This window comes from Myotis yumanensis, unplaced genomic scaffold (assembly GCF_028538775.1).
Source record: "Myotis yumanensis isolate MYYU_CA2020_CCGP unplaced genomic scaffold, mMyoYum1.0.hap1 SCAF_13, whole genome shotgun sequence".
Lineage (NCBI taxonomy): Eukaryota > Metazoa > Chordata > Mammalia > Chiroptera > Vespertilionidae > Myotis > Myotis yumanensis.
In genome coordinates, this window is record NW_027223764.1 from 17,865,150 (window position 1) to 17,892,801 (window position 27,652).

The 27,652-nt window shown below is 50.1% G+C and overlaps 2 protein-coding genes across 4 annotated transcripts in view; one reads left to right on the forward strand and one right to left on the reverse strand.

Annotated features, from left to right (window-relative positions):
* FBXW4 (F-box and WD repeat domain containing 4) overlaps positions 1–12,807 on the forward strand; it is a 78,942-nt gene extending 66,135 nt beyond the window's left edge. For both annotated transcript variants that reach the window (XM_070432454.1, XM_070432455.1), the window contains exons 7-9: positions 11,085–11,225; positions 11,702–11,843; positions 12,047–12,807. In XM_070432454.1, coding sequence (XP_070288555.1) covers positions 11,085–11,225; positions 11,702–11,843; positions 12,047–12,166 — 403 coding nt within the window. In that variant the 3' untranslated portion in view covers positions 12,167–12,807. The remainder of the gene's footprint in view (positions 1–11,084; positions 11,226–11,701; positions 11,844–12,046) is intronic.
* Positions 373–27,598, reverse strand: DPCD (deleted in primary ciliary dyskinesia homolog (mouse)). Of its 2 annotated transcripts, XM_070432457.1 has the most exons (7): positions 27,491–27,598; positions 26,101–26,181; positions 19,826–19,950; positions 19,348–19,481; positions 13,786–13,888; positions 13,242–13,378; positions 373–633 (listed from the first exon to the last, which is right to left on the reverse strand). In XM_070432457.1, exons 1-6 carry the CDS (start codon positions 27,552–27,554, stop codon positions 13,274–13,276), a joined length of 612 nt encoding a protein of 203 aa, XP_070288558.1. In that variant the 5' UTR covers positions 27,555–27,598; the 3' UTR covers positions 373–633; positions 13,242–13,273. The 2 variants fall into 2 exon arrangements, with proteins under 2 accessions (XP_070288558.1, XP_070288557.1); XM_070432456.1 differs by lacking the exon at positions 373–633 and having other exon boundaries at positions 13,069–13,378.
* Positions 27,599–27,652: the final 54 nt, after the last annotated feature.

Genomic DNA, 27,652 nt, shown 5'->3' on the forward strand with positions numbered 1-27,652 from the left:
GCTGGAGCTGTCAGGGAGGCAGTGGAGAGAGCTGGCGGAGCCAGCCCCTGTGCAGGTGGCTGCCCCGAGATCCGGGAGAAGGCTGGGAAGCACCCCTGCCCGAAACTCAGTACAGCCTCTGCTGAGGTACCTTCTCCTGTGGAATCGTTCTGTTAGCTTGAGGAGACTGTTAAAGTGATTTATAATTGGTAAATAACTTCATGTAAAATTTATGATAACAACAGTTTGGATTTATGATACTTTTTCTCCGGGGAGTGCCTATGTGGCTACATAAAATCCCATCTATCCTCAGAGATGGCTTTTCTAAAATAAAGATATTTTGGAAGTGGCCTACAGATTCATAAAAAGAATTATACAGAACAGTTAAAATACATCCAGGTTTTATTCATTTCTCTGTCTTGGCAGGCTTGACACACTCCCATCCGATTACCTGCCATTCTGTCGTATGGTTTTCAAAAACTTTTTATTTTGAAATAATTATAGATTCATATGAAATAACGCCTTACACAGTATAATATTAAAAGCAGAAAATTGACATTGGTACAGTCCACAGACCCTTATTCAGATTGCACGCGTGTAGGTAGGTGTAGTTCTTTCCAGTTTTAGCCGGTGTGTAGATTCAGGTAATCACTGCTGCAAAAGATACAGAACTGTTTGTTCCATTAGCACAAAGATCCCTCATTTACCCTTTATAATCATACCCATGCTCCACTCCCTGTAGTCCCTCATCCCTGGCAACCACTTGTGTTCCTCATCTCTATAATTTTTCATTTTGAAAGTATTAAATAAGTGAAATAATATAGTATGTAATCTTTTGATATGTCCCCCCAGCATAATTCTCTTGAGACCCATAGAAGTTGTTACATGTATAAATAGCACTTTACTTTTTATTGCTAAATATAGTATACTAGAGGCCCAGTGCATGAAATTTGTGCATGGGTAGGGTCCCTAGGCCTGGCCAGCGATCAGGGCTGATCGGGGCCTTCCTTCTGGCTGCCAGCCAGGGCCTCCCTTCGTTTCTCGCCAACCCCTGGTGGTCAGCACACGTCATAGTGAGTGATCCAACTCCCGGTCGGTCGAACTCCCGAGGGGACACTGCATATTAGGCTTTTATATATATATAGATAGATTCTCAGGTATGGATTTAACCAAGTTTCTTTCCCCATTGAACAGAATTCACCGATTGAAGGGCATTTGGGTTGTTTTCAGTTTTTTAACTATTGCAAATAGAGTTGTAATGAACATTTGTGTGTAGGCTTTTGTGTGGACTTACGATTTCATTTCTTTGGGATTAATGCCCAGGAGTACAATTGCTGGGTCATTTGGTAAGCGTATGTTTAGTTTTTATTACCTGCCAGATTGTTTTGAGTATCTTAACTATTTTATATTCTGACCCTAGTGTATGAAAGATCTAGTTTCTTCACATCCTCAGTGGCATTAGGTATTGTCAATACTTTTTTTTTTTCCCCGTCAAGTCTAAGAACTCTTCACCTCACCCTAAGCACCCACAGTCTGGCTTCAATGCCATAATGAGCAATGAGGATGTGCTCATCTTGCCTTTCCCTTGCCTCAGTTGCTCTAGCTTGTCTTCTCCTTTTGTCTCCATCTTCCCAGAAAAGTCTTAGCCATATCTTTTTTCCTGAAGTATCCATTGTGTTGTCAGTCTTTGTAAAATATTTTTTATAACACATGATAATTAAATAAGGTTTTCTCTACAACATTTTCTTGATGATCATCCAGCTGCAGGGGTAGGAAACTCGCAACTTCACCAAATACCACATTACATCCTTGGCCAGCTCTGAGAGTTAGAGTGCCTCCCGTCATCGAGGGTTGATCTGCTTCCTGGAGGTATGATCCCAACACGAAGCAAGTTGAACCTCTCCTCTGAAGACAGGCCTTTAGATTTCAGAAACCTTTGGTCTTGCTCCTCTGGGGTCGTCTTCTTTGTGGGCAAAAGTCCAAGACTCTTCAGTTGTTGCTCATAAACATAATAGATCAGTTGGGTGCTTTTGTCTGTAAGTAATGAAGACCTAATTCAAAGTGGCTCAGACAATAGAGGAATTATTATTATTGTCTTACATGACCAGGAGTCCAGAAGTTGGATAGTGAGCTGGTTCCAGGATTGAGGGGTTCAGTGGTTCAATGAGACCATGAGGCCCATTTTCTCTTCAGCTTTCTGTTTTGCCACCCGTCAAGGTGGCTTTTGCCCTTGCCCACAGGTTTGTTTACTAAAGGTCTTCCAATTCATAAGGCAATATCCAAAGGGAAGAAGGAAGGAAGAAGACATGTACTTGCCTGGGGTCCCTTTTTAAGATGAGGAAGCCCTTCCTAGGAGCCCCCAAGCCGACTTGTTATATTTAGTGAGCCAAAGGTGTGTTCTGGCACTCAACCCTAAATCAAACTGTCATGGGAAATGGAATGACCAGTCAAGATTCACCTCTAGGCCTGGGGAAGAGCTCAGCTTCCCACCATACACGTTGGCAGTAGGGGAGGAGGAGGAAGGCACAAAGTCGGGGTTTGGTCAGCAAGAAAGAGAGAGAGGAATAGCAAAGAGCCCAAATGAGAATGGGTACAAGATACCGTGAAGGTTGAGTAATCTTCGAGTGTTGGTCTCACGGCTGTTTTAGGACCATTCTTACCTGAAAGTTTCTCTGATTTATCTGGTTTGATTCCCCTTAAAATGAGGTGTTCATAACTGAGTACTGAACATAGCAGGTGTGGGCTGATGAGTGGTGGGTGCTATCATTGCCCTTATTCCAAATCATCTACTTTTGTTATTATAGCTGATTGTATCACACTGTTGCCAGCATAGCTAAAACTTCCAAGGACTCCTTTGTTTGTAGCCCCTGGGATGTTGGAGTTCCTGCAGTCTGTGAAGGTTATTCCCATGGCTCATTCTGCCAAACTCGTGCTACTGGCAACTTCTTGCATCTGAACGGGGCTGGGGAAGGAGCCCCTCCTCTGGTGTGTGATGGGGAGGCTGTGAGGAACGACAGAGGGAGCACAGGCTATGGTCAGACAGACGTGGGTTCTACAACTGACTCTGCTGCTGATTAATTCTATGACATGGGGGGCCTTTCTGAGCCTCAGCCTCCACATTTGTAAATGGATTTAATTATCCCTACTTAATAGAACCAGTATAAAAAATTTATTTTTAAGAAGTACCCACACAATGCCTGTCACCTTGTGGTCAGTCAACCACTCTAAACTGTCTACTTCCCTTTCTTCCTACCCATTCACAGCTGTCTCCCACATTGGTACCTGGCGTTTGTGGAGGCTCACCCTTTCAATCCTCTAAATACTTGTGGCCTATGACCAGTGGAGGGTGAGGGTAAACATGCTGACCTCATGGCATAGAGAAGGCACTTGACAGTAAGGCTGTAAGTCACAAAGATGGGCATTTCTGCTGAAGGTCAGTTTTACTGGACCTGGTCTTTGGCATCATCACTGGCCTGGGCCCAGGATGGTGGACAAGCCAGCAAGGTGAGAGGAGTGGGGGGCGCACTGCCATGGCCCATGGCCCAGCTTTATCTTGAGGTTGAGTAATCTTCGAGTGGCCTCTTTTGCCTGTAGTTGCCTTTGCAGGGTGGGGGGTAATGCCTGGGCACAGATTTATGATCAGGATGGAGTTCTGAGGCACCAATCCTTGAATGGCATTCTCTTATGAAATCCCTAGGCCTCACTCATCCCAAACACAGTTTTTACAGAACCCAGAAAGAACCCAAATGAAAATGGGTACAAGATAGTTATGGCCTCGATTCTCACTGGAACCAGACAAGCAGCAGCCACTGCACCCTCTGGCCAGCCTGCCCATGGGTGTCACTTGGCATTGCCACCTTTCTAGCCCCTGTAACTCCCCTCCTCATCACTGAGAGCAGCCAGGCTTGTTTTAAACGTCTCTCCTGTCCCCAGGGGAGCTGGGAGGACCCAATGCAGGGTCTGGGGAACGATGCCCCGGTGGAGGAAGTGGATGGTCAGGATGACTGTGTGTAGCTGTCTTTCCCAGAGAAGCCCGAGCAGATAATAAAGCCATGTAGAAAATAGGATTAAGGTAATGAACAGGCAGGACAGAGTTTGATCTTTCAATAACGCCAAAGCCTGACTGACAGGCCAATCTGGAAGGTGGAGCAACATCGCCGGCAGGACTCAGCGGTGGGGCGGTGTGCGGTGCTGGGTGGATTCTTTTGCTTTTAACCTGTCACTGCTGAAACTTGAGGAGCACTGGGATTTTCCTTTTATGTGTGCAATGACTTGGGGGGAGGAGTATGGAGGGCAGTTTTGCTCTGAGCATCACCCCTCCAGGGGCTGCCCTCAGGATGGTGGTCTGGGACATAGCTTGGAAGTGTAGGTGCCCTGCTGAGTATCAGTGCTTCCTCGGGCAGCCTAGCTACTTACAACGCCTGGGGACCCCTTTCAAGGTCACATGACTCCCTCTGCCCTTCATTCCATCAAGACTCCTGGAGAGGGGAAGTCCTGGCTGGAGCACACAGGTCAGAGGGCAGCTGTTGCACACAGCCATTGCCTAGATGTCAAGGAACTTGGTGTCCCCCCTTCCCTTCCTCTCTCCTGGAGCTGGGGACCCTGGACTGGGCCCAAGTGTAGGATTTCTAACCTGTCTGAACCAGGCAGAGAGAAGGATGGAGTTCTGCGGCATCAGAACCTGCTCCTGAGGGTAGATGCTCTTTAGGCCCAGTCCCCAGCCCTCAAGATCTCCATCCTGACAGACAGTGCGAACAGCCAACCACTGAAGTGTCCTTAGCTAGGCCCTGGGGTCCCATCAAGCTTAAAGTACTGTGCCAGGGCCATCCTGTTCCTGAGCCTGAGGTCTAGAGGAATCAAGCATTGAGCCAGGCCAATGGCTAGGCCCCAGGGAAGGTGTTGTCTTTGTGGGGGACTGCCTCCCACCTGATGGAAAACTGGGGGAAGGGTATCTGACTGGCCTGATATCACACACACCCCTTCCCCAGGGCTTGTTCTTGCTGTGGGTTATACTTTTCTGCCAAGGGACATTTGAGCTGGATCTAGCATTGGTGCCCTGAGAACAGGGCACAGTGGTCACCCTGGTGGTGGTGGGCAGCCGGGCAACAGGATGAAGAGGCCTGTGATCCCAGACCTGGAGGTGTCATAGTGGGTCCAACCATAGCTCTAAGCCAGCCTGGGGACTGTCAGGTAGGGAAGGGGTGGCCTGGCTACTACTCCTAGGGCATTGAGGGTTTGAGTCCTTGGCTAGGCACTGTGCTGCCTTTGTGCGTGACCATAGGCATGACCCCTGCACTCCTCCTCCTCTCCTCTTCCGGCCAGGGTCATCCCCAGTTCCCCATTACTCCTCTGTTTCCTTCCTAAAGCCCCTAAGTCTCCTTTCTCAATGAAGGCTGGACAGATAGGTTTCTCACATTCTGTCAGGGGCCCTCGGGGCCTTTGCTCCATCTGACACCCTGGATTAACCCTTCTCTGTCTCCTGAAACCCTGCTCACACTTTAGCATAAACAGCATCTCCATCATGAAGCCCACCCTGATCCTGACCCCTGGGGCTCGAGTTGGTGGCTTAGAGCACTCATAGGGCCACCTTGTCAGCCACCGTGTGGCCTGGTGGTGAAGCCCCCTTTGGGCTGGGAACTTTATCTTGGGACCTTGAGCACAGGAGCTGCATTTCAAGGCATCTACTCCAGTTCGGAATGGCAAGGGCGCCTGGCTGCAGCCAGCTGACCGTTGGCAGGAGGAGCAGGCGTCCTGAGTGCAGGCTGGGCTGCTGAGGGCACCATTCGTGCCCATCCCCGCCAGGTGTGGCTTTGTCTCTGCCCCAGGCCCTCCGCCTCCACCCAGGCAGGGGGCCTGCCCTCCGTCAGGCTGATTATGGGAATTGCCCTCTTTAAAGTACCTGCCTTCTCCTTTGAAAGTATTACTGACAGCTTTTTTCATTTTCTTTTTTCTTTACCTCTTTAAGGAACCCTGTAATTTCTTTTTCTTTCTTTCTTTCTACCCCCCTCTTTCCTTTTTCTTTCTTGTCCCCTCTGTCCTCCTGAACTCTTTGAAATTGGCTCTCTGCCTACTGACAACAAACTGATACTTTGCGTTTCACTTCTCCTTATCCCTTTATGGCAACAGATGTTGAAATTTTGTATCCTTTTATCTGCCCGCTGCCCCTTCCTGTAATTACGGTCCCCTTGTTAGCAGTACAAAGTGGACTGCCTGGCCTTTGAGTCATTGTGTCTGAACACGTGTGCATGGGCGGTGCTGGGGGCCACGCGTACACACATGCATGTGAGAGGCTCTGTGCTTGGCAAGGGCCCTTCCCTCTCACCTGGCAGGGCTGGGGCAGACGAAGCTTTCATGGGCTTCTTATCTCCACCACTTCGTGGGACCTATCTGCCTCCTTGATTCTCTTGCTCTCCCCACCAGAGGGCTGGATTAGGACAGCCATTCCCTGCTCAAAAGCCTTGCAGCTCTCTGCCACTCCTGGAGTTCATGGCAGCTGAGCAGTATGTCCACCATGGCCTGGGAACCAGGTCATACCAACTTGCCCCCCTCACAGACCAAGCCTCTAACCAGACCAGATTGCCAACCAGGCGCCCCGCTCTGCTCTTTTGTTGTTGCTGGTCCTTCACCTAGGCCAGTGGTCGGCAAACTCGTTAGTCACCGGAGCCAAATATCAACAGTACAACAATTGAAATTTCTTTTGAGAGCCAAATTTTTTAAACTTAAGTAGGTACATTGTTATGAACTTAATTAGGGTACTCCTAAGACTTAGGAAGAGCCACACTCAAGGGGCCAAAGAGCCGCATGTGGCTCCCGAGCCGCAGTTTGCCAACCACGGACCTAGGCCATCCCCTCTCTTCTGTCATTGCCTGTCACAACCCTGTCACTCACAGAATCACTGAGTCTGCGCCCATAACACTTGCTTTCATCTCCTGGTGCCACCAGGTCACACCTTGTATTGGTAGTTGAATACAAGGCAGACTTCTTTCCCTCAACTTCGCCTCTCCCTAAAGTGCCTTGTGTACAGAAGGGGCTCAGTAAATGGCTGTTGGTCAAGGAAAGGAAGAGAGGAAGAAGGGGAGGAAGGAGGGAAGGAAGGGAAGGGAAGAAAAACCTCCCACTTTCTTAGCAACCATGTTGGGCCCAGCTTATACCTATAGGCCATCTATCTCCTGGGAATAGAAGGTACATAGAAAGGTGAACTGTTTGTCACCCTCCCACCCATTCCCTCCACCAAAAGCCATTGTTGCATTTTGTGGTAGCACATGCAAGATGGCGTGTCCTCACCCCCAAACAGATTCAGGAATGAGCACCCATAAGATCTCCAGGGAACATCACCAGGAACCCAGTACATTAATAGTGACTGTAAAATGGTGTGTGGGCCACAGGAATTCTTAGATGTGGGCGGGCAGGTGGGAGCCAGGGGGCATTTCAGGGCACTTAAGCACAGGAGGACTTTCTATGGGCCATGGCTACGTGGAGCTCAGGCCCAGACAGGGGAAGTGTCCAGAGGCTGGGATGAGAGGACTCAGGAGAGGGAGGGAGGAAAGAGAGAGGGGAGCAGGGTACCAGGCTTCCTGGCTCTTCAGGGCCCAGACTGGGAGTGGTGGGTGTTTCTGCTAGAGCCTGCCCTACTTTACCCGACTCCAGCCTGGCACTCAGGGCCCCTCCCAGGTCAGACATCCGGGTCTTCGGGGCTAGCACTTACCTTCTGTTATTTTTCCCATAAAGATGGTCATGGGGTGGGGGTGGATCAGGGTCTTATTTACGTTTTTCTCCTCCCTGACTACTAGGAAGTTCCTCTCTTTCTTCCCACTGCCCTCCAGCATCAGTGGAATTGCCTGGGCAGCAGGGTGGGTTGGGCCAGGGAGACCTGATTTCCCTCCTCAAGGGTCCCTGGGATGAGGCCCTACATAGCCAGGCTGAGAACACACTTCCTTCAGGCTGTCCTCCCTGCCTGGTCGCATTCATCAGGATCACAGGGGCGGCCCCATCTGTCTTTATCTTTCCCTGGGTCGAGAGAGAATTGCTGGAGTCATGCTTGGGGGAGGCTGGGGGAGTAGCCCCCCCCCCCCCCCAGTCCCCAGCAGCTCCTGGAGGCCCGGGCTTTGTGCACAGGAGTTGGAAGGAATGGACTTTTTGTCTGGCCTTCTATAGTGACAGACCCTGCCCTTGCTCCTGTCTTGGCCTGGGCTCTGAGCAGCAGCCCTGCTCCCACACAAGTTGTTCCACAGCCAAGGCAATGCACCCCTTCCGCCCCCCACAGTGATAGGCCCAGAGGCATTCTTAACATTCTTCCTAGAGAAAAGGGGTGAAACGTCTGAATTTGGGGGTCACCATGTTATACAAATTGCAATCTAATCGTTTTTTTGTTTTTTTGTTTTTTACAAAAATACACTTGCAGTAAGAAAAGGAGCTCGGAGGAGGGGCTGACGAGACAGACAGCTTGCTTTGTCCCCCTTCCCCCCAAAGTGTGGGGCTGTTGTCAGCCAGTCTCTCTCCCTCCACCACAGCAGATAAGCTCGAGTTTTCTAGTTAAATTGGTCCTGGGGTAGGGGCCACAAAGGGCCCACGGTGCCATTTCTGTTTGTTTTCCCAAATCAAAACCCCAGCAGGGCTCCTATGGTACTGCTGGGCCGCTATTGGAAGAGACTGGCCATTTCCCAGAGCGCGGTGTGTCCGTTTATGCTCTGAACTTAACCTCACGAGCACTGCACAACAGAGCCTTGAGGGTCCAGGCCCAGAGACAAGAGAAATTGTATCTTTTTATTGGCCCATTTAAAGTGTGTGTGGCCGTTACAGAGAATCGGAGAAGCGTGCACCAGGAAGAAAACTCCTCAGCCCGGCCAGGCTGGGCTGGCAGACGGGCTTTCAAGGACTTGTCCTGGCCCCAGGCGCTGAGGCTCACTCTTGCTCTTGGGTCTCCCCCGCAGGGCAGAGTTCTGTGTTTCTTTTCTTTAAATATATTTTTATTGATTTCAGAGAAGGGAGAGGGAGAGAGAGACTGAAACATCAATGATGAGAGAGAATCATTGATCGGCTGCCTCTTGCACGTCCCCTACTGTGGGCTGAGCCTGCAACCTGGGCATGTGCCCCTGACCAGAATCGAACCTGGGACCCTTCAGACCACAGGCTGACGCTCTATCCATTGAGCCAAACCAGCTTGGGCGAGTTCTGTGTTTCTTATTGCAGATGTTATGGCTGACACTTTCCAGTGGTGGCTCAGACGCAGGGGCATGGGCCCAGGTTGGCAACTTGGTCTGGGTGTGGCCTTTATGCTGCTGACCCTGCCTAGCTATGGATGCCCAGCTCTCCTTCCCTTTCAACCCTGGGACCAGCGGTGGGCAGGTAGAGCCATGCTGGGCTTCACACCCCCAACCTACTGCCTTTCATCTTCTATTTCAAACAGACAAACATGAAATTACTCCTACAGATTAAAGGGGAGAGCTCCTCAGTCATTCCTGAAGGCCTCGCTAATGGAGGGGCAGGGCCCCCAATCTGGAAGGAGAGGGAGGACTGTGGAGCAAAACAGCCCCTACCCTGTGCACAAATCTGCACGTGTGCCCGTGAGAGAGACCAGCCGCTTGCAGGGCTCCAGCCTGGGGGAATCATGGCTAGTGAAGGGCTTCCTGGGAGCCCCGGTCCGTGATCTCTAGGAGACGCTGATCTGGAGAGAGGGCTTTCTGCCTGATCCTTCTCGGGATTCTCCCCGACATCCCTCTCCCGACACAGGCTTCTCCTGTGTTCCTCCCCGGGAAGGAGGCTGGGGGACAGGGTGGTGACTTAGGGCCTAGCCCCCCACCAGACAGCAACCGTGTACCTTGCTGGGGGTCATGTCTCTGTCCAGGGCTCCAGGGGAAAGGCAGAGTGGGCAGAGAGGAGCCCACAGCCTCCTCCCTTACTCCTTCAGCCTTCAGGGAAGATGGTGGCTCCAGTGGGGAGAAGAATGAAGAGGGGTAGCATCTGTGTGAGGTGGAAGGACTAGAGCTGAGGGCCACATTCACACATGTGACTGGCAGCCCCATCAGCCTTAAGCCCTTTGATCAACACTTTTGGGCCAAAGCTGGGCTGGTGCGACCACGAAGTCCTCCCACTCCATGCCCAGCCTCTTACCTGTGAGTCCCTGGGAAGTATCCAAGGCCTTGTTTTTCCCGTTATGGAGGAGAGCCCAGCATCTTTTGGTTGAAGCTGAGGAATGGAGTCTGGAGGGTGCCCCTCTTCTCCTTCATTTCCCCCAGTCATTCTGCAGACTCACTGCTCTTACCCGTCCCCTAGCCATAGGGATTAGCGGGTGCACTTGATGTTGAGGGGTAGTTGCTAGGGCCAGGAGGCCCCCCTACATGGTTGCTAGGGGTCTGGCATCAGGCGAGGGGTCTGCCCACTGCCGCGGTCACGGAGGGAATTACACAGTCACAAAGAAATTGTTCTTCTCAGTAATCTGCTCTTGGCCACCGGGAGGGGCGAGGGTGGGGGAGCAAGCTGGAGCCCAGCAGGCTGGGGGCTGTGATCACAGAGGCGTGCTCGCCCCGGGCTGGGGGCCAGCCTGGCCAGGAACACCAGGGACCAGCCCGCTAAGCTGCTTTCTCAGCGATTTCTGTCCCCAGACACAAAGGTGTTTACTTGTTTTAACATCTCCTGGGACTCCCCTTCTCCCTTTGTGTGGTCTTTATCCCCAATGAGGTTTGAGCCCCAGATTACAGGCGGGAATTAAGGCATTGGACTCAGGCAGCTCAGAACTGCATGACCTGCAGGATCAAGGAGTATAAAGTGTGTGTGTGTGTGTGTGTGTGTGTGTGTGTGGCAACCCCTTCAGCAAGGCCCATTCATCCTCCTGCGGAGGAGAGGCTGGGTGGCGGGTGGCCAGTGTGCAGGTGTGATGGAGGGGCTGATGGTGATTGATTGAGGCCTTTAGCTGGGGGAGGGGCTGGGGTGGGAGGGAAGGGAGTCTGGGGCATCTCCTCCCTCAGCCCCCCTTCCTAAGGGAGTCTAATTGTAGCTCGGGAAGGAGAGCTGCATTTCCTTAGGGACTGAAGCCATTTGGAGATTCAAAGAATCTGTGTGGGCCAAGGTGGGATAGTGGCTCATCCTTTGTCCCTCTCTCTCCCCAGTGGGCAGCTGATGACACACCTGGGCAGTGACTTTCCCCCAGGGGCTGGGGTGCTGGACCTCATGTATGAGTCCCCTTTCACGCTCCTGTCCTGTGGCTATGACACCTACGTTCGATACTGGGACCTCCGAGCCAGTGTCAGGTGAGTGTGCTGGGCAGGAGGACAGGTGGTGGGAGACCTAGGTCAGTCTTGGTGGGAGGAGGTACAGACTCCATGTCAGGGACCGGTAGGGAGCAGCCGGCAAGGTCAGATCAAGCTTGGACTTCCCACCTTGGCAATTTTGGCCCCGAGGCCTGGGAGGTTGTAGCCGCCAGGACCTGATCAGAGCCGTGGGAGCTGTGAGGGTGCCATCCCTCAGCATTGTCCCAGCCTTTCTGCCTTTCTAAGGCCTTACAGTCCTGTGACATGTAGTCAGCCATGTGAAGCACAAATGAGGGCATAAGCTACCCTGGGGTCTGGAGTTTGATAAGAAAGAGACCTTTAGTGAGGAGGCTTTCCCCCATTAAGGCTGCTTTTTAAAGAATTTGGTGATTCAGCCTCTCTCTCCCAGCCAGAATGGGGAAGTGGGGTGGAGGGAGGGCATCCTGAGCTCCCCTGCATCGCCTCTTCCTGGACAGGAAGTGTGTCATGGAGTGGGAGGAGCCCCACGACAGCACCCTGTACTGCTTGCAGACGGATGGGAACCACTTGCTGGCCACAGGTTCCTCCTACTACGGGGTTGTACGGCTGTGGGACCGGCGCCAAAGGGCCTGCCTACACGTAAGCATCCCGCCTACCTCACGCACACCTCCCGGAAGCCAGGACTCATGTTTATGGGCTGCACCTGAGAGTGGGTGTGCCTGGAGCGATGGAGGAAGCCCACAGTGCACCTGACCCATTGCACTGGGCCTGGGAGTCCTGGGTTTGGGCTCCCCTATCTCCTACTCGGGCCACCCTTGTCATTCTTGTGCCTTCCCTCGCAGGCCTTCCCGCTGACGTCGACACCCCTGAGCAGTCCGGTGTATTGCCTGCGCTTCACTACCAAGCATCTCTATGCGGCGCTGTCTTACAACCTTCACGTCCTGGACTTTCAAAACCCGTGACAGGCAGGGCCACCCTAGCTGTGGGCCAGGGAAGCTAGCTACTCAGGGACCTCTCTTGCTTGGAGGGTGCAGTGACAATGCTCCCCACCCGTGCCTGTGCTCCCAGACCTGCAACCACAGTGCTTGAGCACTTAAGCCAAAGGCTGCTGACTCCTGGGACTCAGATTACCCAGTGGTACAGCCCCTCCCAAGAACCAGTTGGAGAGAAGAGACCTGCTGCTTTGGAAGAGTGAAGCTGAACCCACCGGGCCTTGCTTTCCTATCCGCCAGAGCAAGGATCTGGCCTAGAGAGGCACCCCCGCCCGCACCTCACCCCTTAGAGCCATGATAGCTTACGTGAGGTGAGGTGCTCCGGCCTTCCCAGTAGTCCCTCTCTGTCCTTTCCCTGGAAGGAGGGTGTGGCTGCCAATACCCCTGCTGGCACCAGCCCCCGCCTCCTCAGTCAGACCCCACCTTTGGACAAGTTTTTGGGGCTGGGGACTCATTCCTGGGGCACTATGGCCTGGTCTCCCTTTGAAACCAAGAAAGGATAAAGGAAACCCAGAAGTTCTGAGTGAGCTCTCAGCCAGCCCAGCCTCAGGCCAGCTGTTGAGACAGGCTACAATATTCATTTTTGTAAAAATAAAGCTTAATTGTTCAAAGATCTGGTTCCTCACTTGCTGGGGAGGCCCAAGGGAAAGGGGACAACAGATTCAAATTTGGGGATGTACATGCTGGGAAAGAGTAAGACCAGCCTCATGGCTCAGTGTCCCAAAGAACAAAGGTTTTCTTTTTTACAGGAAACCCTCTCATTGACCACCCACCCCTTTGGCCGTGGAAGGTCCCTAGGATAGAGAAGGGAGTGTTGCCACCAGCTCCTTCCCTGGGAATAGGAGCAGACAGAAGTAGACAAGAGGGCAGTGTTCCCGCAGTAACTCAGAACTTTACTCAGGAGAGACCACCATGATGCAGGGGCCAGGAGTGCCCTGGGGCCAGTTCTTACAGAGCTTGGAGAGCTGCTGGAAGAGAGGAGGCTGCCCCAGTGCCAGAAAGGCCCAGGCTGTGAGTCTTACAGGTGACAGAAGAGCTCACTCACCCTCCATGCCGGAGGTGCAGGCTCAGGGTCCACTACTGGGTTTTACAGTCCCCATCGCTGCTGTGGGCCATCTTTACCTTCTTCAGCTCCTTCTGCAGCTCTGACTCGGCCACCAGGACTTCTTTTGGCTTCTGGTACTACAGATGGGGCCAGAAAGAGGACATCACTCCGTCACATTCCGCCCTCCCCTCCACTTCACACACACACTCGGCCCCCTTTGATCCCTTTGTTCAAAGATGAGGAAATGGAGGCCTACAGGGTTGAATGATTTGCTCAAAGTCACATGGCTAAGGAGGAGCAGGCCGTGAACCAGAACCCCAGTCTGATTTCCATCCCTCCCCATCACCCTCTGTCCTCTTCTAGCTGTCAGATTCCTCCCTGAGCCCCACCCTGCTCTCCCCATGCTGACACAGATGCCTGTTCTGCAGCTAGTACACCCCATGGGTTAAGGCTAGTGCCGGGGACTCCTATGGAATGGGAAGTGGGCAGGGAAGGAGGGAAGCTCTCCCTGACGCAGTGGCTAAGATGTCTGGGTGAATCTTACGGAGATGATCAGGGTGCAGTTGGCATAAGCAAAGCTCAGCAAAGAATCGTCCAGAGGTAGCTGGTATCTGTCCAGATCAGTAATGGAGAACTTCTTGTAGTACCTGTGGGGACAAAAAGAGGTCCTGGGGACACCCAACAAGGTGACTCCAACAATTGGGCATCAGGCCCTGTACTGCTAAGCTTCTACAACGTTCTCTCGCACTTCCAACAGCCAGAGGGGAAGAAAGGAAGCCCACTGGAACACCAGTATTTTGGAGCTTAGTGGCCTTGGAAAGAAAAGAATGAAAGGCCTTATGGCCAGTCCAGCAGAAGAGCAGAACTGGTCATGATTCCTCGACTTACCAGGGATTAGTGACTCATACTTGAGGTTTAGGACTGCCCAGGACAGATAAGCAGATAGCTCGAGCAAGCCAGCCCTCCTCTGGATCCCAAGAAAATGGGACAGAATAGACATCTAGGGCGATCCCCCAAAGCTGACAGTTGCCATATACATGGGGCTTCCAATGAAGACCTCAGCTACCTTTTCCTTTATTGGGGTCTCTTCAGGCCTTATTAGCTGACTCTACTTGCAGGCCAGAGAGGGAAGTACATCACAGGAGAAAGCTCCCTGACAGGACAAACCATCGAGCTATCAGGGAAGCTGTATCTCTGGGGCCCTGGACTACTTTGCTGGCACAGGTCAGGACTGACGTTCCTTGCTCCTGGTCTGGTGCTTATCACACCAGAGCACAAAGAATGGCCTACTCATTGCTAGCAGTAGGCCCTTTTGGCATCTTCCTTGGAAGTGCAGCTAGGCTCTGGTCAGTGGCTGCCAGACCTGTCACCCAGGCACAGCATCTCTGCTGCTGCCAGGATGTGTGGGTTGGGAAGGGAAACGCTGCAGGCAGGTACAAACACACTCAAGTGAGGGGCCTGGGGAGGATGGGGCTTTTAATACTTCAGAGGAGCCTGGTCCTTGTGGTGACAGCTACCTTGAGTCCACTTCAAAAGCCCTGATGCCCTGGGGACTCGGAGAGTTGACATCAATGTAGCACTTCTGCCCCACTCTCCCTGCCCAAATCCCTTAGTTTAGCAGAGGCTCTTCAGGGCCCCTCTCCGCCCAGGTTCCCCACTCCCCACCAAGGTGCTGGGACCCATGGCAGGAAAAGAATGTTTACTTAAAGGCTGACAGTTCAAAAGGAGTGGGGGCTGGGAGGTCCTAATGGCACCATAGGCTTGCTTTATTTTCCAAAGCTCTGCCCCAGGGAAAGGTGATCCATCTGCCTGCAAACTGGAGTGGAATGCCGGCCTCATCCTCTTCCTAGCCAGCCCGGGCTGAGGTCTTTTCCTGGGGCCCTTGGTCTGGCCAGCAAAGGTGGCAGACACTGATAATAGGGGGGAGTCAAAGGTTAAACAGCAAAGATTAGATGAACACAAAGGCTTGTTAGGAAGTGTTAACATCTTCCTTGCAAATATACACAGAAACAACTGGGAGAGAAGCAGCGCAGGCACATGCAGCCCAGCCGAACCCCCGAGGCCTGTGTAAGGCTTTGCCCTGTAGACCAGCACCGGGACATCCTTTCTGCCGACCTGCCTTGTGCGCCCGCCTGCCCGCCCGTGGGACAGGGGCCCTCTCAAGCCACATTCCCCAGGCTGGGGCACTGGGATAGTAAAGGATCCTGGAGCTTGGCCTCATGGCAATGGCAACAAGATCTAAGGGAGCCTGAGGTGTGTGGCTGCCTCCTCTGTCCTATACCCACCATCTTTCACGAGATGAGGGGACTGGAAGCAGTGGGCCTGGAGACTCAGCTTTGTTTTGAGTCTGTTCTAATAGGTTTAGTTTATTGGTTGAAGTTAAACAATTTTCCTTAGAAGCTCCTGACGGGCGGTGTTCAGGGGAGTATGGGGCATCTCTCCTCAAGGAGCAGCCCCCGCCCCCATTCCCTGGCCTTGGGTTTGCCTTCAGAGGAACTGCACTTGACTTTCTCACCAGCACCTGGACTAGAGAGAGACCCACTGTACTTCTGCAGAAGCCAAAATACTCAGCCTCGGGCAGCAAACATTTCTTAGGCATCAATGTGTCCCAGGCCTTGAGCTGTAAGCCTCAGGATTTTAAGGATGAAGAAGAAACAAGGCCGTGCTGCTGCCTGAGGAGACCATGCTGTGTTTCTGTTCAAAGTCAAACTCTTATAGCAGGTGGTTCCTGGGCTTTTTGCAGACGCCCCAACACTCCTCCCCATTTTCATCTCCCTTCATTGTTCTCAGTCTCAGCCACACACTGAGAGGTAACATTAATACTCAATCTGTGCCAGGCACTGTTCTACACACTGATTCCTCAACACAACCGTCTCAGGTTGGTTGCTACCTCTCTAATCCTCTTTTACTGAAGAGGAAACCGAGGCCCAAGTCACAAAACTGGTAAAGGGAGACAATCTAAAAACAAGTGATAATCCCCAAGCCTGACCCCTCCATCTTTCCACATTCTCACTCCCAAGTAACAGACGACCTGGTGTAAGTTCCCTGCACCTGTCCAAGGGGGGGCAGATATGGGAGGGGGGCTCCCCAGGAATCCAGCCACCCTGCAGGTGTCCACAGCACTCTTTCTAACACATGGTGGTTTTTCTTTCTGAATCTCAAAAGTGTTCAAAAGACATGTGGGAGCAAAGGCTCTCAGGAGGGCAGGCCATTTAGCTTTGAGCCTCGGTTTCTTCCTCCTCAAATAAAGGCGCTGTCCCAGATAAATCTGAAGTCTGCAGGTGCCAGTCCAACAGGCTGGAATAGGCCAACTTTCTTCAATGTGTGCCAAAAGGACAGCTCCTTTTTGGCTATTTCAGAAATGACCTGCCACACCCCATCGCTCTCTTCCCACTGTGTCACCTTCCCCATTCCCAGTCTTTTCCCAACTCATTCGCCCTTGCAGTGAACTGAGAAGGGGCACAGGTCAGGTCTTCAGAGAGACACTAGAGGACAGGGCCACTGTGGACAGTCACATGGGCCATGCGCCACACACCTCCAGGAGGCACCCTGTACAACTGTGTGCAGGGTTGGTCAGAACAGTCAAGAGAAGCCTCCAGCCAGTCCAGTCCATAGGAAATCAGTAGGCAAATCTTTCCTTCTTTCTTTCTTTCTTACACGTCAAGGCTCTGGGCACTGTTCATCTCTGCCTATAGTAGCCCCTCCTAGAGAGTCATAATATACATTCACATACTAAAGGCTCTCAAAAGTCCTCCTGAAGAAAAAGTTTATTCCAGAGTTTCCTAAACTTATTTGAGCACAGAATCCTTTTTCTAACAATGTCTATTAACACTTTCTACAACGTTAGTATCACCGATGTCAAATCAGCCAAATTCCCTTCACATTCGAATTTCCAAAGAATTATTGAGGACCTGCTTAAGGCTGGCCATTTGTACGTACACGTTTTCATCAAATTTTCCGATCTGTGAGGTAGGCATGAGTATTCACCTGTGATGGATGAGGAAACCTTGCCCCAAATACTACAACTAATACGTGGCAGAGGCCAGATTTAAGCCGACATCCTCCTATTCCAGCACCCAGGCTCATTCCACTTACAGCTGCCAGCTTCCAGGCTAAGGCTAAGAACCTTTCTGCACAAACTCCCTTAACAGGAACAGACGGTGCTGCACTAGGGTCCTGGAAAAGCACTTTCTTCCTTCCCTCACCAATACCTGGCCAAGGACATGATACACTGGAATCAATTCCTTCCAGAAAAGTGGCCAGCCCAGTTCTTCAGGGACAAGGCAGGTATGGACAAAGGAAGCCTGAGTTTCATTAGTAACCACATTCCAGAATATTAGAACTGGGGCAGGCACAGAATCTCCCGGTGAATGAAGAAGTAAAATCAGAGAGTAATGCCCTGGTGCAGTGGAATCTGCAGGTGCCCGGCATTGAGACCAGGCCTAAATGTACCTTCTGGCAAGTCAGCCCATTAAGCTGATTTTGCAGATACACTTACATAATCGTTAACATATAACACAAGAATAAAAATATGTACCCTGCCCATCTCCAGACGATATGATAATCAGAGAACAGATTTTAAGGAAAGTATTCTGAGAAGGTTAAACATTGCTCAAAGAAACAGCCATTAAGTTCTGTTTAATTAGTTGTAAAAAAAAGGTATAGGGTATTTTACTACTCCAGGTAGAAGTTGAAAATGCTACTAAGCTCAGGATTAAGGGTTTAGCGCTCCCTCTCGCCTGCCTCCCAGCAGAGGGACCTGAGGAAGGCTGGGCTGAGCCAGCCTGGGCCACTGGAGCCAATGGTTAGTGTTGGCTCCAAAGTGAGCCCTGACAAACTCATCTTCCCTCCAATCCCTGGCCCCACCCCTTTGGAGGCACTACTCCACCTGGCCTCACCCATCAGTTCAAAAATGTCCTCCCTTCCTTGAACCCAGAAGTGGGCCTCTAGCCATGGAGCTCCTGGCCAACAGCGCCACCTACGGCTGCATACGCACAGGAGAGGGGACCCAGAGGATCTGCCCTCGGATGAATTTTTTGGTGAGCCAGCTAGCCTCTCTGCTCTCATTCCCTGGTAATCACATTTCCGCCCGATATCTGTATTCGACAGTGACCTCTGGGGGACAAAAGGGAGGCAGCAGCCAGCTCCACAAACTGCTGGGCTGCAGATTCAAGTGCTATCAGAAGCACTTTTGTTCCCAGTTTGGACCCGAGGCCTCCTACGCCAGGGAATGCTTGCTGAAGTATGGAGTTTGTTTTCCTAAAGGCAATTGCTCTGTTGTCTGAAATTGCTAAATTCCACTTTAGGCACTGACTCCTGTTAATGATGAGAACAATAACGGGAATAAAGTGCCTTTTGTCTGAGGGCTTCAAAGTGCTTTATAAACGCAAACCCTTATTATTATGACTTTATATTTATAGACAAGGCCCACTGCAGCGGCTACTGGCTGCATGTACAGCAATAATCCTGAAATTAATTCATTCATCTCAACCCCTTCCCTGTCCCCTTAACCCTGCCAAAGTGATGGGGTGGGAGGTTGGGGGTGGATCCAAAGAAGTAGGCAGGACCCAGGGCTGCACTGGGGGAGCCCAGGAACCACGCTGCTTCCCTGTGGGCCTGTGGACCTGAGGGATACGAGGGGGGAGGCTGGCACCACAACATCTGAGAAAATGGACTAGATTCAGCCCACGGATCCAGAGGTCAAGGTCACAATAACCTTACAACAGAAGCACCTGAGATCACAAGTTAATAACCAGGTGATTCCCTCATCTCATTCATGCAAAAAATATTTATGGAGCCCCAATATATGCCAGGTATTGGACCAGACACTTGTTTAGTTTCCCTGCCGTGATGGAGCTGATGACATTATCACAGCTGGTCCTGAAGAGAGGAAACCCTTCCGCATTCATTGCCACTGGGGTTTTCATGAAGCCCTCCTCCTTCCCTCCTTCCCTCCTTCCCTCCCTCAGCTGAAAAAAGAGGCTTCTCTGCCCTCCCCGCCCCCCCAGGGTAAGGAGCAGTCTGAACCCTAACCCAGGTCCAACCCCACCCCACCCCACCCCCTCTGCTCAAACATAGGCAGGCCACTGTCAACCACGCTGCTTACTTTTTGTTGGTTGTTCTGACAACAACACAGCGCTCCGTCTGGTCCACACAGACACTATAGACATCCTTAGGGTAGGGGAGGTTTCGAATCCGCCACTGGAAACACGTCTTGGTGTCCTTGCGCATGAAGATGGGCTGCAGAAGGAAATCCAACCCCAGGACTGTTCTTGAGGAGGGTGGGAAGGGATGCCCCCCGCCCCCTACAAATCTCTGCCTACAGACCCAATGGGAGACCCTCAGCTCTTCTCAGCTCCCTCTGACGCTTCTATCACTGACATGCCAGGCCTTAAGCCCTTGCCCTGGGAGGACCACGTCAAAAACCTTTGGGTATTCATTCGGGCAAACATTTCTAGAGCACTGTGCCCAGGTGGGCACACTGGAGATGAAGAGGTGAACAAGACATGGTCCCTTTCTTCAAGGGCTGGGAGCCCACTCCCCACTCAGCTCCCCTCCCAAAGACACCTGATAGATAAACATACATTGGCATTGCTTTCCTTGATGAGTTCAGGCCCCAGGTTCCCTGCTCCGTGGGGTGCTGGCTCTCCCACCTCAATCTGCCACTGGCCCAAGGCTCCCAGGGCACTTTTTACACGCCACTTTCTTACTGGGGAGAGAAAGAAGCAAGGGAATTATGGGGAAGAAAGAGGCTCTGCTCTTTTTTGCTGAATCATCAACATCACACTAGGTAGGTGGAACAGGATAAAAGTGGGAGCTACAGGCTCCTTTGCACTGGCTTTTTGAGCAGGGACCTCCCAGACTCTGAAATCTCAGTTGAGCATTTCAACATTAGACAACCTATACAATTCATATCATGAGTGCCCATACAAAAGGAACATAGCTCTTTAAGAAGCTACATGGAGATAAACCCCAGTGTGGCTTCCAGAAGGGGAAGATGGGAGGGTTAGGAAAAGGCTTAACTACTGGTAATTGGGAAAATTTGAATCCCAACATGTGTGAGTTGACATGCATTTTTTCTCTCTAAAAATGTGCAAAGGAAAAATGAATTAAGAGGGTGAAATCTGAGAGGCAGATTTGTCTCATGATTCAAAAAATCCAAATGTAGCCAGGACAGTGTTGCTCAGTGGTTGCACGTCGACTTATGAACCAGGAGGTCACGGTTCGATTCCCAGTCAGGGCACATGCCCAGGTTGCGGGCTCCATCCCCAGTTGGAGGCGTGCAGGAGGCAGCCGATCAATGGTTCTCTCTCATCATTGACGTTTCTATCTCACTCTCACTCTCCCTTCCTCTCTGAAATCAATAAAAATATATTTAACAAAAAAAGGAAGTCCAAATGTAATGTGATTTTTTTGTGAAGCAGAATCATTCTTTTATAATGCAAACAGCGATCTCTATTTTACCTTGTTTTACAAGCCAGATGTTTGCATAAAGCTTTTTTTTTTTCAAGTAAGGAACATACATTATGGAAATTGTAAGTGAAAAAATTAGTTCAATGGACATTACCTGGAAAGCCCTGCTGGGAACCCCACTCAGGGGTGTCACCAGGGCTGCGTCATGGGGCAGCCCATCACCGCAGGGGGGCCCTCTGGGGCTGCAGCCTCTCTGTTCCTTTCCCTTCCTGCTGCACTGGGGTGTGCTCCAGCCTGGGCAGCCCAGGTGCTGCTTAAGGCCAGCAGCCTTCCTAAAGCTGCTGTTAGGAGCTCAACGACTCAAAAAGGGCCAGGGCGTCTGCTGCAGCTGTTCGTTAGCCGCCTTTTCTGGGCTGGGGGATGAGAGCTACAGTCTGATTCTCCAAATCAGGGAAGCGGTGAGTTTCTTTGAGACTTTTTGAGCAGCTGTGCCAAACCGAAACACCCTCACTGCTCTAAGTAAGGCACGCAAGCTGCACACAAAAGTGTGCTGTAAAATTAGAATTTTCCCTTGAATATGTGCTTTTACAAGGTCTGCTGCATTCTGCAGTATGATTTTATTATGTCTTAGGGCCAAAAATTCTCCCTAGAAACACATTTCCAAGTTTATAATGAAAATTAATATGGAAGAGTAAAACTTGGAAATATGCTTTATAGGCAATTTTTTTTTTTCACAAATACTTCTACTCTTTTAAGTGAATGGACTGTGACCGGGAGTATATTCAAATCTACTCATGTAACACAGCACCTCGCTTAACTGGAAGCCAGCCTTCTGGGGCCTCTGTCACAGTCACAAACTCAGAAGTGACAAATGCCTCCCAGCAGCAGCTTCTTGTGACGAGACCTATACACCTCACTCTATTCCAGCCGTGGGCAAACTACGGCCCGCGGGCCGGATCCGGCCGTTTGAAATGAATAAAACTAAAAAAAAAAAAAGACCATACCCTTTTATGTAATGATGTTTACTTTGAATTTATATTAGTTCACACAAACACTCCATTCATGCTTTTGTTCCGGCCCTCCGGTCCAGTTTAAGAACCCATTGTGGCCCTCGAGTCAAAAAGTTTGCCCACCCCTGCTCTATTCTGTAGGAAAGATCACTCCTGGATGCTCACTCAGACTATGTATATAAAATGCTACAAGTAGAATAGGGCAGGAAATGAATTGTTTTCCCAGGCACATTGGCAATCACATGAGGGGACAGCTCACATTCAGGGGGCAGTGTCAGAACTACAAAGCACATGGGACCATTTAGTGAGGGCAAATAAGCACCCTTAGACCCTGAGGGCATCACTATATAATGAAATACAGTCATCACAGATCTAAATGTGGGAGTTCCCTCAGAAAGCAGCTAGTCCAATGCCTGTGGCTTTAAAATGAGAAATAGTGTTTCTTCCCTTGCCACCACTCTCCAGGGGACATAGTATGGGGAATTATCAAAGCGCAGAGAGATAAACTAACTTGTAAAGCCAAAGCTAAAATTCAGGTCCCCTAACTCAAAGTCCAGAATTTGAATCATTAATAAAAGGCTAAATTATATTCTATAAATGTTCAATAAGCTTGTATGCTATTTAAAAAGGTTTCTATTTTTTTTTAAGTATCTCTACTTCTCTTTTTATATTGTAGCCTTTGAAGGAAAAGCTTTGCTTACTTGAAATATAATTTATGAGGAGTACCTAACTTCCGGGACTGGACAAGTGAGGTGCTCCTCTAATCATGGGCCTTGTTAAATCAAAAGTCCTAAAGCTTGAGAACCAGTGTGGCCAGGAGCAGCAATTCCGACTCTAGGATTTTGCACAGAAGCCTTTCCTTCTGCACACGAAGGAGAAGGAAAATCAGCTACTCATTTCTTTACCACTGACCTTAAAAGCCACTCAGGTCACAGGAATTTAGCACCCTTGGCTGTTTCATCTCTTAAAAAGAAATAAAAAATCTTGGGATTAAATTCTTTGTTAGAAAGTCTCCCTACTCATTCCCTTATAAGATTCAATAAATGACTGTGGTAAAGTCCTGGTTATTTTTTCCCCACGGATGTGGGCGTGAGTGCACACGTGCAAATCCACACTGTCTTTCTTGTCGTCTTTGTTCCTGAACTCAAGGACAGCTCCTGCGGCAACAGACGACTGTTTCCACCTGCTGTCACTCTGATTTGATTATATGTTAAACCCAAACTGGTGTGTGCAAGGCAGCTCCTTGGGATGCTGTCAGATCTTCCCGGCTGAGCAAGGGCCAGTCCTTGGAAAGGAGACTGTCAATGACCCTGTAAAGGGTCTGATGGGGAATCTATGAAGGAAGCAGCGCCTGGGGTCTTCTCCTCAGTCAGCAGGAAGCAGGCTGATGTCCCCGGCTGCTGGCTGAAAGGAGGCCCCATCTTCCAGGTGGGCTGGAGAGTGGAGGTCCTGAGGGCCTCTTCCCCCAAAGCTCCGCGCCTGGCCCATTTCCAATGTGGGTAATTACATTCTCCCTTCCAAATACTCCCTGCAGCTTACACTGGATGCAGGATTCTTCTTTTCTGCCCTAAAACACTGCAGCGTTGCTGTGTGGCTATTAAACAGCTGCCACGTCCCATCCCCGAGGAGGCTGAAGGGAATCGAGTGGGTCATTTATAAAGCTGGTGAAGTGCTTGGGAATGAAAGTGCTCAATATCCCCCAACCGCAGCCTGGGGTGGTTCGGCTGGCGGTCAAATACCAAAGCAGATTAGGCCGGTAATCCGAATGTAATCGTTGGGAGGCGGCCTGCCCTTCAGCCTCTGCCCCCTGGACATGCTGTGTTCTTCTGGGGCTGGTTTGATGTTCCGATCATTGTTATGGGGCCCTTCAGTTTTTTCCTCTATGAATACATACAGCATTCATTGTGGGGGTAGGAATGAATAGCATTGACAGGGTAGAAAAAATATGACACTACTATGCTTATTAACACCAATTGGAAGAACTCTGTCCTAGACGGATGCACCACTGGCAAGTCTTCCTCTGTAAATTACTTTCTGGGTTTTTCTAACAGAAAACCACTTTGGCCAATTATCAAATATATATATAATTAGCTTGAAAAATGGAAACTATTCCCATTAACGGCCACAAAAACCCTGTCCATATTCTACTTCATAGAATGCACAAGTAAAAGTCAGCTCAGGCCCTGGGAGTATTTATATTTAAAAGTTAATAATGAGCCCCCTGGTCTTGCTCAGTGGGTAGAGCATCGGCCTGCAGACTGAAGGGTCCCAGGTTTGATTCTGGTCAAGGGCACATGCCCGGTTGCAGGCTCAATCCCCAGTAGGAGACGTGCAGGAGGCAGCCGATCAATGATTCTCATCATTGATATTTTTATCTCTTTCTCTCCCTCTCCCTTCCTCTCTGAAATCAATTAAAAAATATATATTTTAAAGTGAATAATGAACAGTATTTTGCAAGGGTAGCTGGTGAGGGTGAGGGTGGGGTGGGGGTAGTTAGAGATGGGTAAGTAAAGGATCAGCTGCTCATAGGGCCCGGTGGTTCTCTCTGCCCATCTCTGTCCTGTTCCCACCAGCCCCTCCTCAGATTATTCTGAGGAGAGCAAAATTTAGTAAGAAGAAAACAAAACAGGATTAAATATTCTCACTCCCAACAGTATGTTGTTGAGAACTAAAGCATTGGCTCTTAATCAGGCAGACCTGGTTTAAATCCTAGCTCAGAAGCTAACTAGCTACGTGATTTTCAACAAGGTGCTTAACCTCTTGCAACTCCCCCACCCCCTTTTCAACTGTATAATGAGGACAACAGTACCTACCTCATTGGGCTGTAATGGGGATGATTACACGAGATAATTCACATGAAGCACTTAGCGTGGTACCCAATAGAAGTTATGGTATTAATGTCATTATTAGGTAAACTTTAGCCAAACAATGTTCTCTGATGAACCTGCATTTCTGCTTTTAAGAAAAAGGAATTTGGAGGCCACTGTCTATCCTCTACTTTCCAAGAGAAGTGGCAGGTTAATGTAGGATGCTACCAATGAAAAAACCTGGACTTTTTTTTTTTCATTTTAATTTCATGTGCAAGCACAACTAAAAGGCCTGGGTTTTATTTGTTTGTTTGTTTTTACAGCCACAGCAGCTATAGCTGTTTGATTTGCTCTGTATGGAGAAGAGGGGTGACGCTGGGGGCTGGGGGAGAGGAGCTGCAACTAGTCTCTGGCTTGGTGATGGTGGTGGTTAGCCCACGTGACCTCTGCTTTCATAAGCTCGCCCCGTTAGGCATTCCAAGGCTGTCACCCCCTGGGAGTGCTATAAATTACAATGCATTGTGAGGATATTACTACTGTATTGGTTTCCACCAAATCAGTGTCATATGCTAAACACATCAAGATTTTTAATAGCACCAGACTAAACCAATTGGGACTAGAGCCCAAGCAGCTCATAATAAGGAGAGATCAACACTTCACTCTGTGACTGAACATGCGCAGGACACACATTTTAAGACTGGAGACTAAGAGAATGCAAACCAGTGTAATCTGTATTGTCGGTTCTGGACATTTATGAGCTGTCAGAAAAAGGGAAAAAGAAATTCCCTCACCAATACTACCTGTCGATCAGTCCCAGGAAGAAATTAAAGTCAAGAATAATGACAAGAAAATAACCCAGTCCATGATTCCATCATTGGTCTTAGCAGTTCAGGTAGAACTTAATAAAGAGACTAACTCCCATTGCTGACAGCCTCAGGCCCTGGGTCAAAGAACCAGCCACCTAGCTCTGGGAATTGAGTTAATGCTGATGTACAGATCTGGGAACAGTGAATGGACAAATCAAATAATTCCCAGAAATTCAAGCTGGAGCCTCTATTCATGAGCCTATTCTTAAAGGAAAAGAGCTGCAGAAACACAAGGTACAATGCTACAAATTACCATTTCTACCCCCTATCCCTTTGATTCATTCTCCAAGATAACTGTCATATTTAATAGTGCTAACTCTGAGGCAAAGTCAGAAGCTGCTGCCTCTGATACTTGCTTGTTTCTAATGTGGCTTCAAAAAAACAAGCAAAAAACAAACAAAAAAACCCACAAAAAACTGTAGTGAAAATGTGCCCTTACCACTATTCAGCCTATAAGGTTCACTTCCAGTTGCACCTTCTCTAAAGTTTTTCCCAACAGATTCTCCACATCCCCATTCCCACCTTGGAAAAACGACTCACTCTCTAATTTGTTTTGGGTTGAATGGTCAAACGAACTCCCACTCCACCTCCGGTGTCCAGCCCTGACCTCAGATTCTTCTCAGGGACAATCTTGCTTCAAAGGCCTCGGTCTCCCCTGGCTCCCACATTTGGTGCAGGGCTCCTCCCTCAAGCCTCAGGCAAGGTGTGTGCTTAGGTCATCCCAAGTGTTCCGAAGGGCCTGCTGGGAGACCCTGTCACTTACCAAGCAGTTCACTTGTCTTCTCATCATATTCTTCGGCCATTTCCTTCCCGTCTGGGAACAAATAGTGCACCTTCCTTCTCCCTAAGCACAAAGTAGAGAGTGCTTTACTCCCAAGCCTCCCCTTGCCTTATCCCTTACAGATCAGGGGTCTACCTGGGAGACACCACAGCCTTGGGCTTATTGAGAAGCCCTCCCAGGGCCTCCCACTCGTTGCCAAACATCGCCCATCATTACTTTAAGATAGTATGTCCTGGGACTCTCTTCCTTTCTGAAGATTTCTTTCAATATATCTTTGCTCTCCTGTTCCTCTACCAGCAATAGCTCCATAAGTCTCTCCATCTGTTAAGCTTCTCCTTGCTCTTCAAAACTTAGCTCAAATATCACTTCCACTGGGAAGTCTTCCTAAACTATCACCCCGGCCACCTTGGCAAAATTTGCTTCCCTGTTTGTGCCTTTCTAATGCTTTATTTATATCCATAGTGGAGAATTTACCATATGGTATGATACGTTTAAAAGCCTCTATCTCCCCAGGAATGATATCATGTTTATCTTTCTCTCCCCAGTTTCTAAAACCCAGCTTATATTCTCGGGATATTAAAGTGGGCTTCCCGACTAAGTCCTCCTTCTAACCATGCCATCGTTTTGCCTTCTGCACACCTCTAGGCCATTCCTACCACACAGCCACACAATGTTAGTCCCCATGTGTTTCCTTTTTTAAAAAAAAAAAAAAACTTTTTTATTGATTTCAGAGAGGAAAGGAGAGGGAGAGAAAGATAGAAATATTAATGATGAGAATCATTGATTGGCTGCCTCCTGCTCATTTTACCGATGAGGAAATTGAGGTCCAGACAAGTACAGAGAACAACTAGAGAGCCCGGTGATTTAACGGCAGAATCGTAACTAGAACCCAGGTCTCCCGCCCTTCCCAGGCACCAGGCTGCCTTCAGCAACAGAACCCCAAGACTGAGGTTCATGGGATCCCGGGTCAGTTGTACCGTCTGGTTGGGGATCTGGGACTAGTCTAAAATCTTCTTGGAACGTTTCCTCTTCTGTAAAATGGGGTGAAAAATTAACAGCCTTTCCGGACAGCGGTGCGGAGCAAATGCCATCGTGAATGTGAAAGGAATTATGTGTTATTTATTAGTAATACCACTGCGAGCGGAGCGAGGTGGTCTACAGGCCACCAGGGGGTGTCCAGAGATGCGTGTTCCAGTTACGTCACCTCTCTGGGCCTCAGTTTCCCCATCTGCGAATGCAGGACCTGGCTTGGGTGGCGGCCGCGACGCTTGCGGCTCTGCGCCCCAGGCGCCGAGGCCCTTCCCGAGGCGCGAGCGCGGAGGGCCGGACCCGGGGGGAGGGACGAGGGACCTCGCGGGGCGCCTCGAATTACCGTCCTGCAGCAGCGCAGTCTTCTCGGCCGCCCGCAGGCTCTCCAGCCAGCCTGTCACCGCCATCTTCCCTCCGCCGAGCCGTGCGTCCGACCGCTACCATGACGACCGGCCCGCCTCGGGTCACTTCCGGGTGACCCGGAAATTGTTCTGGTCATTTTCCT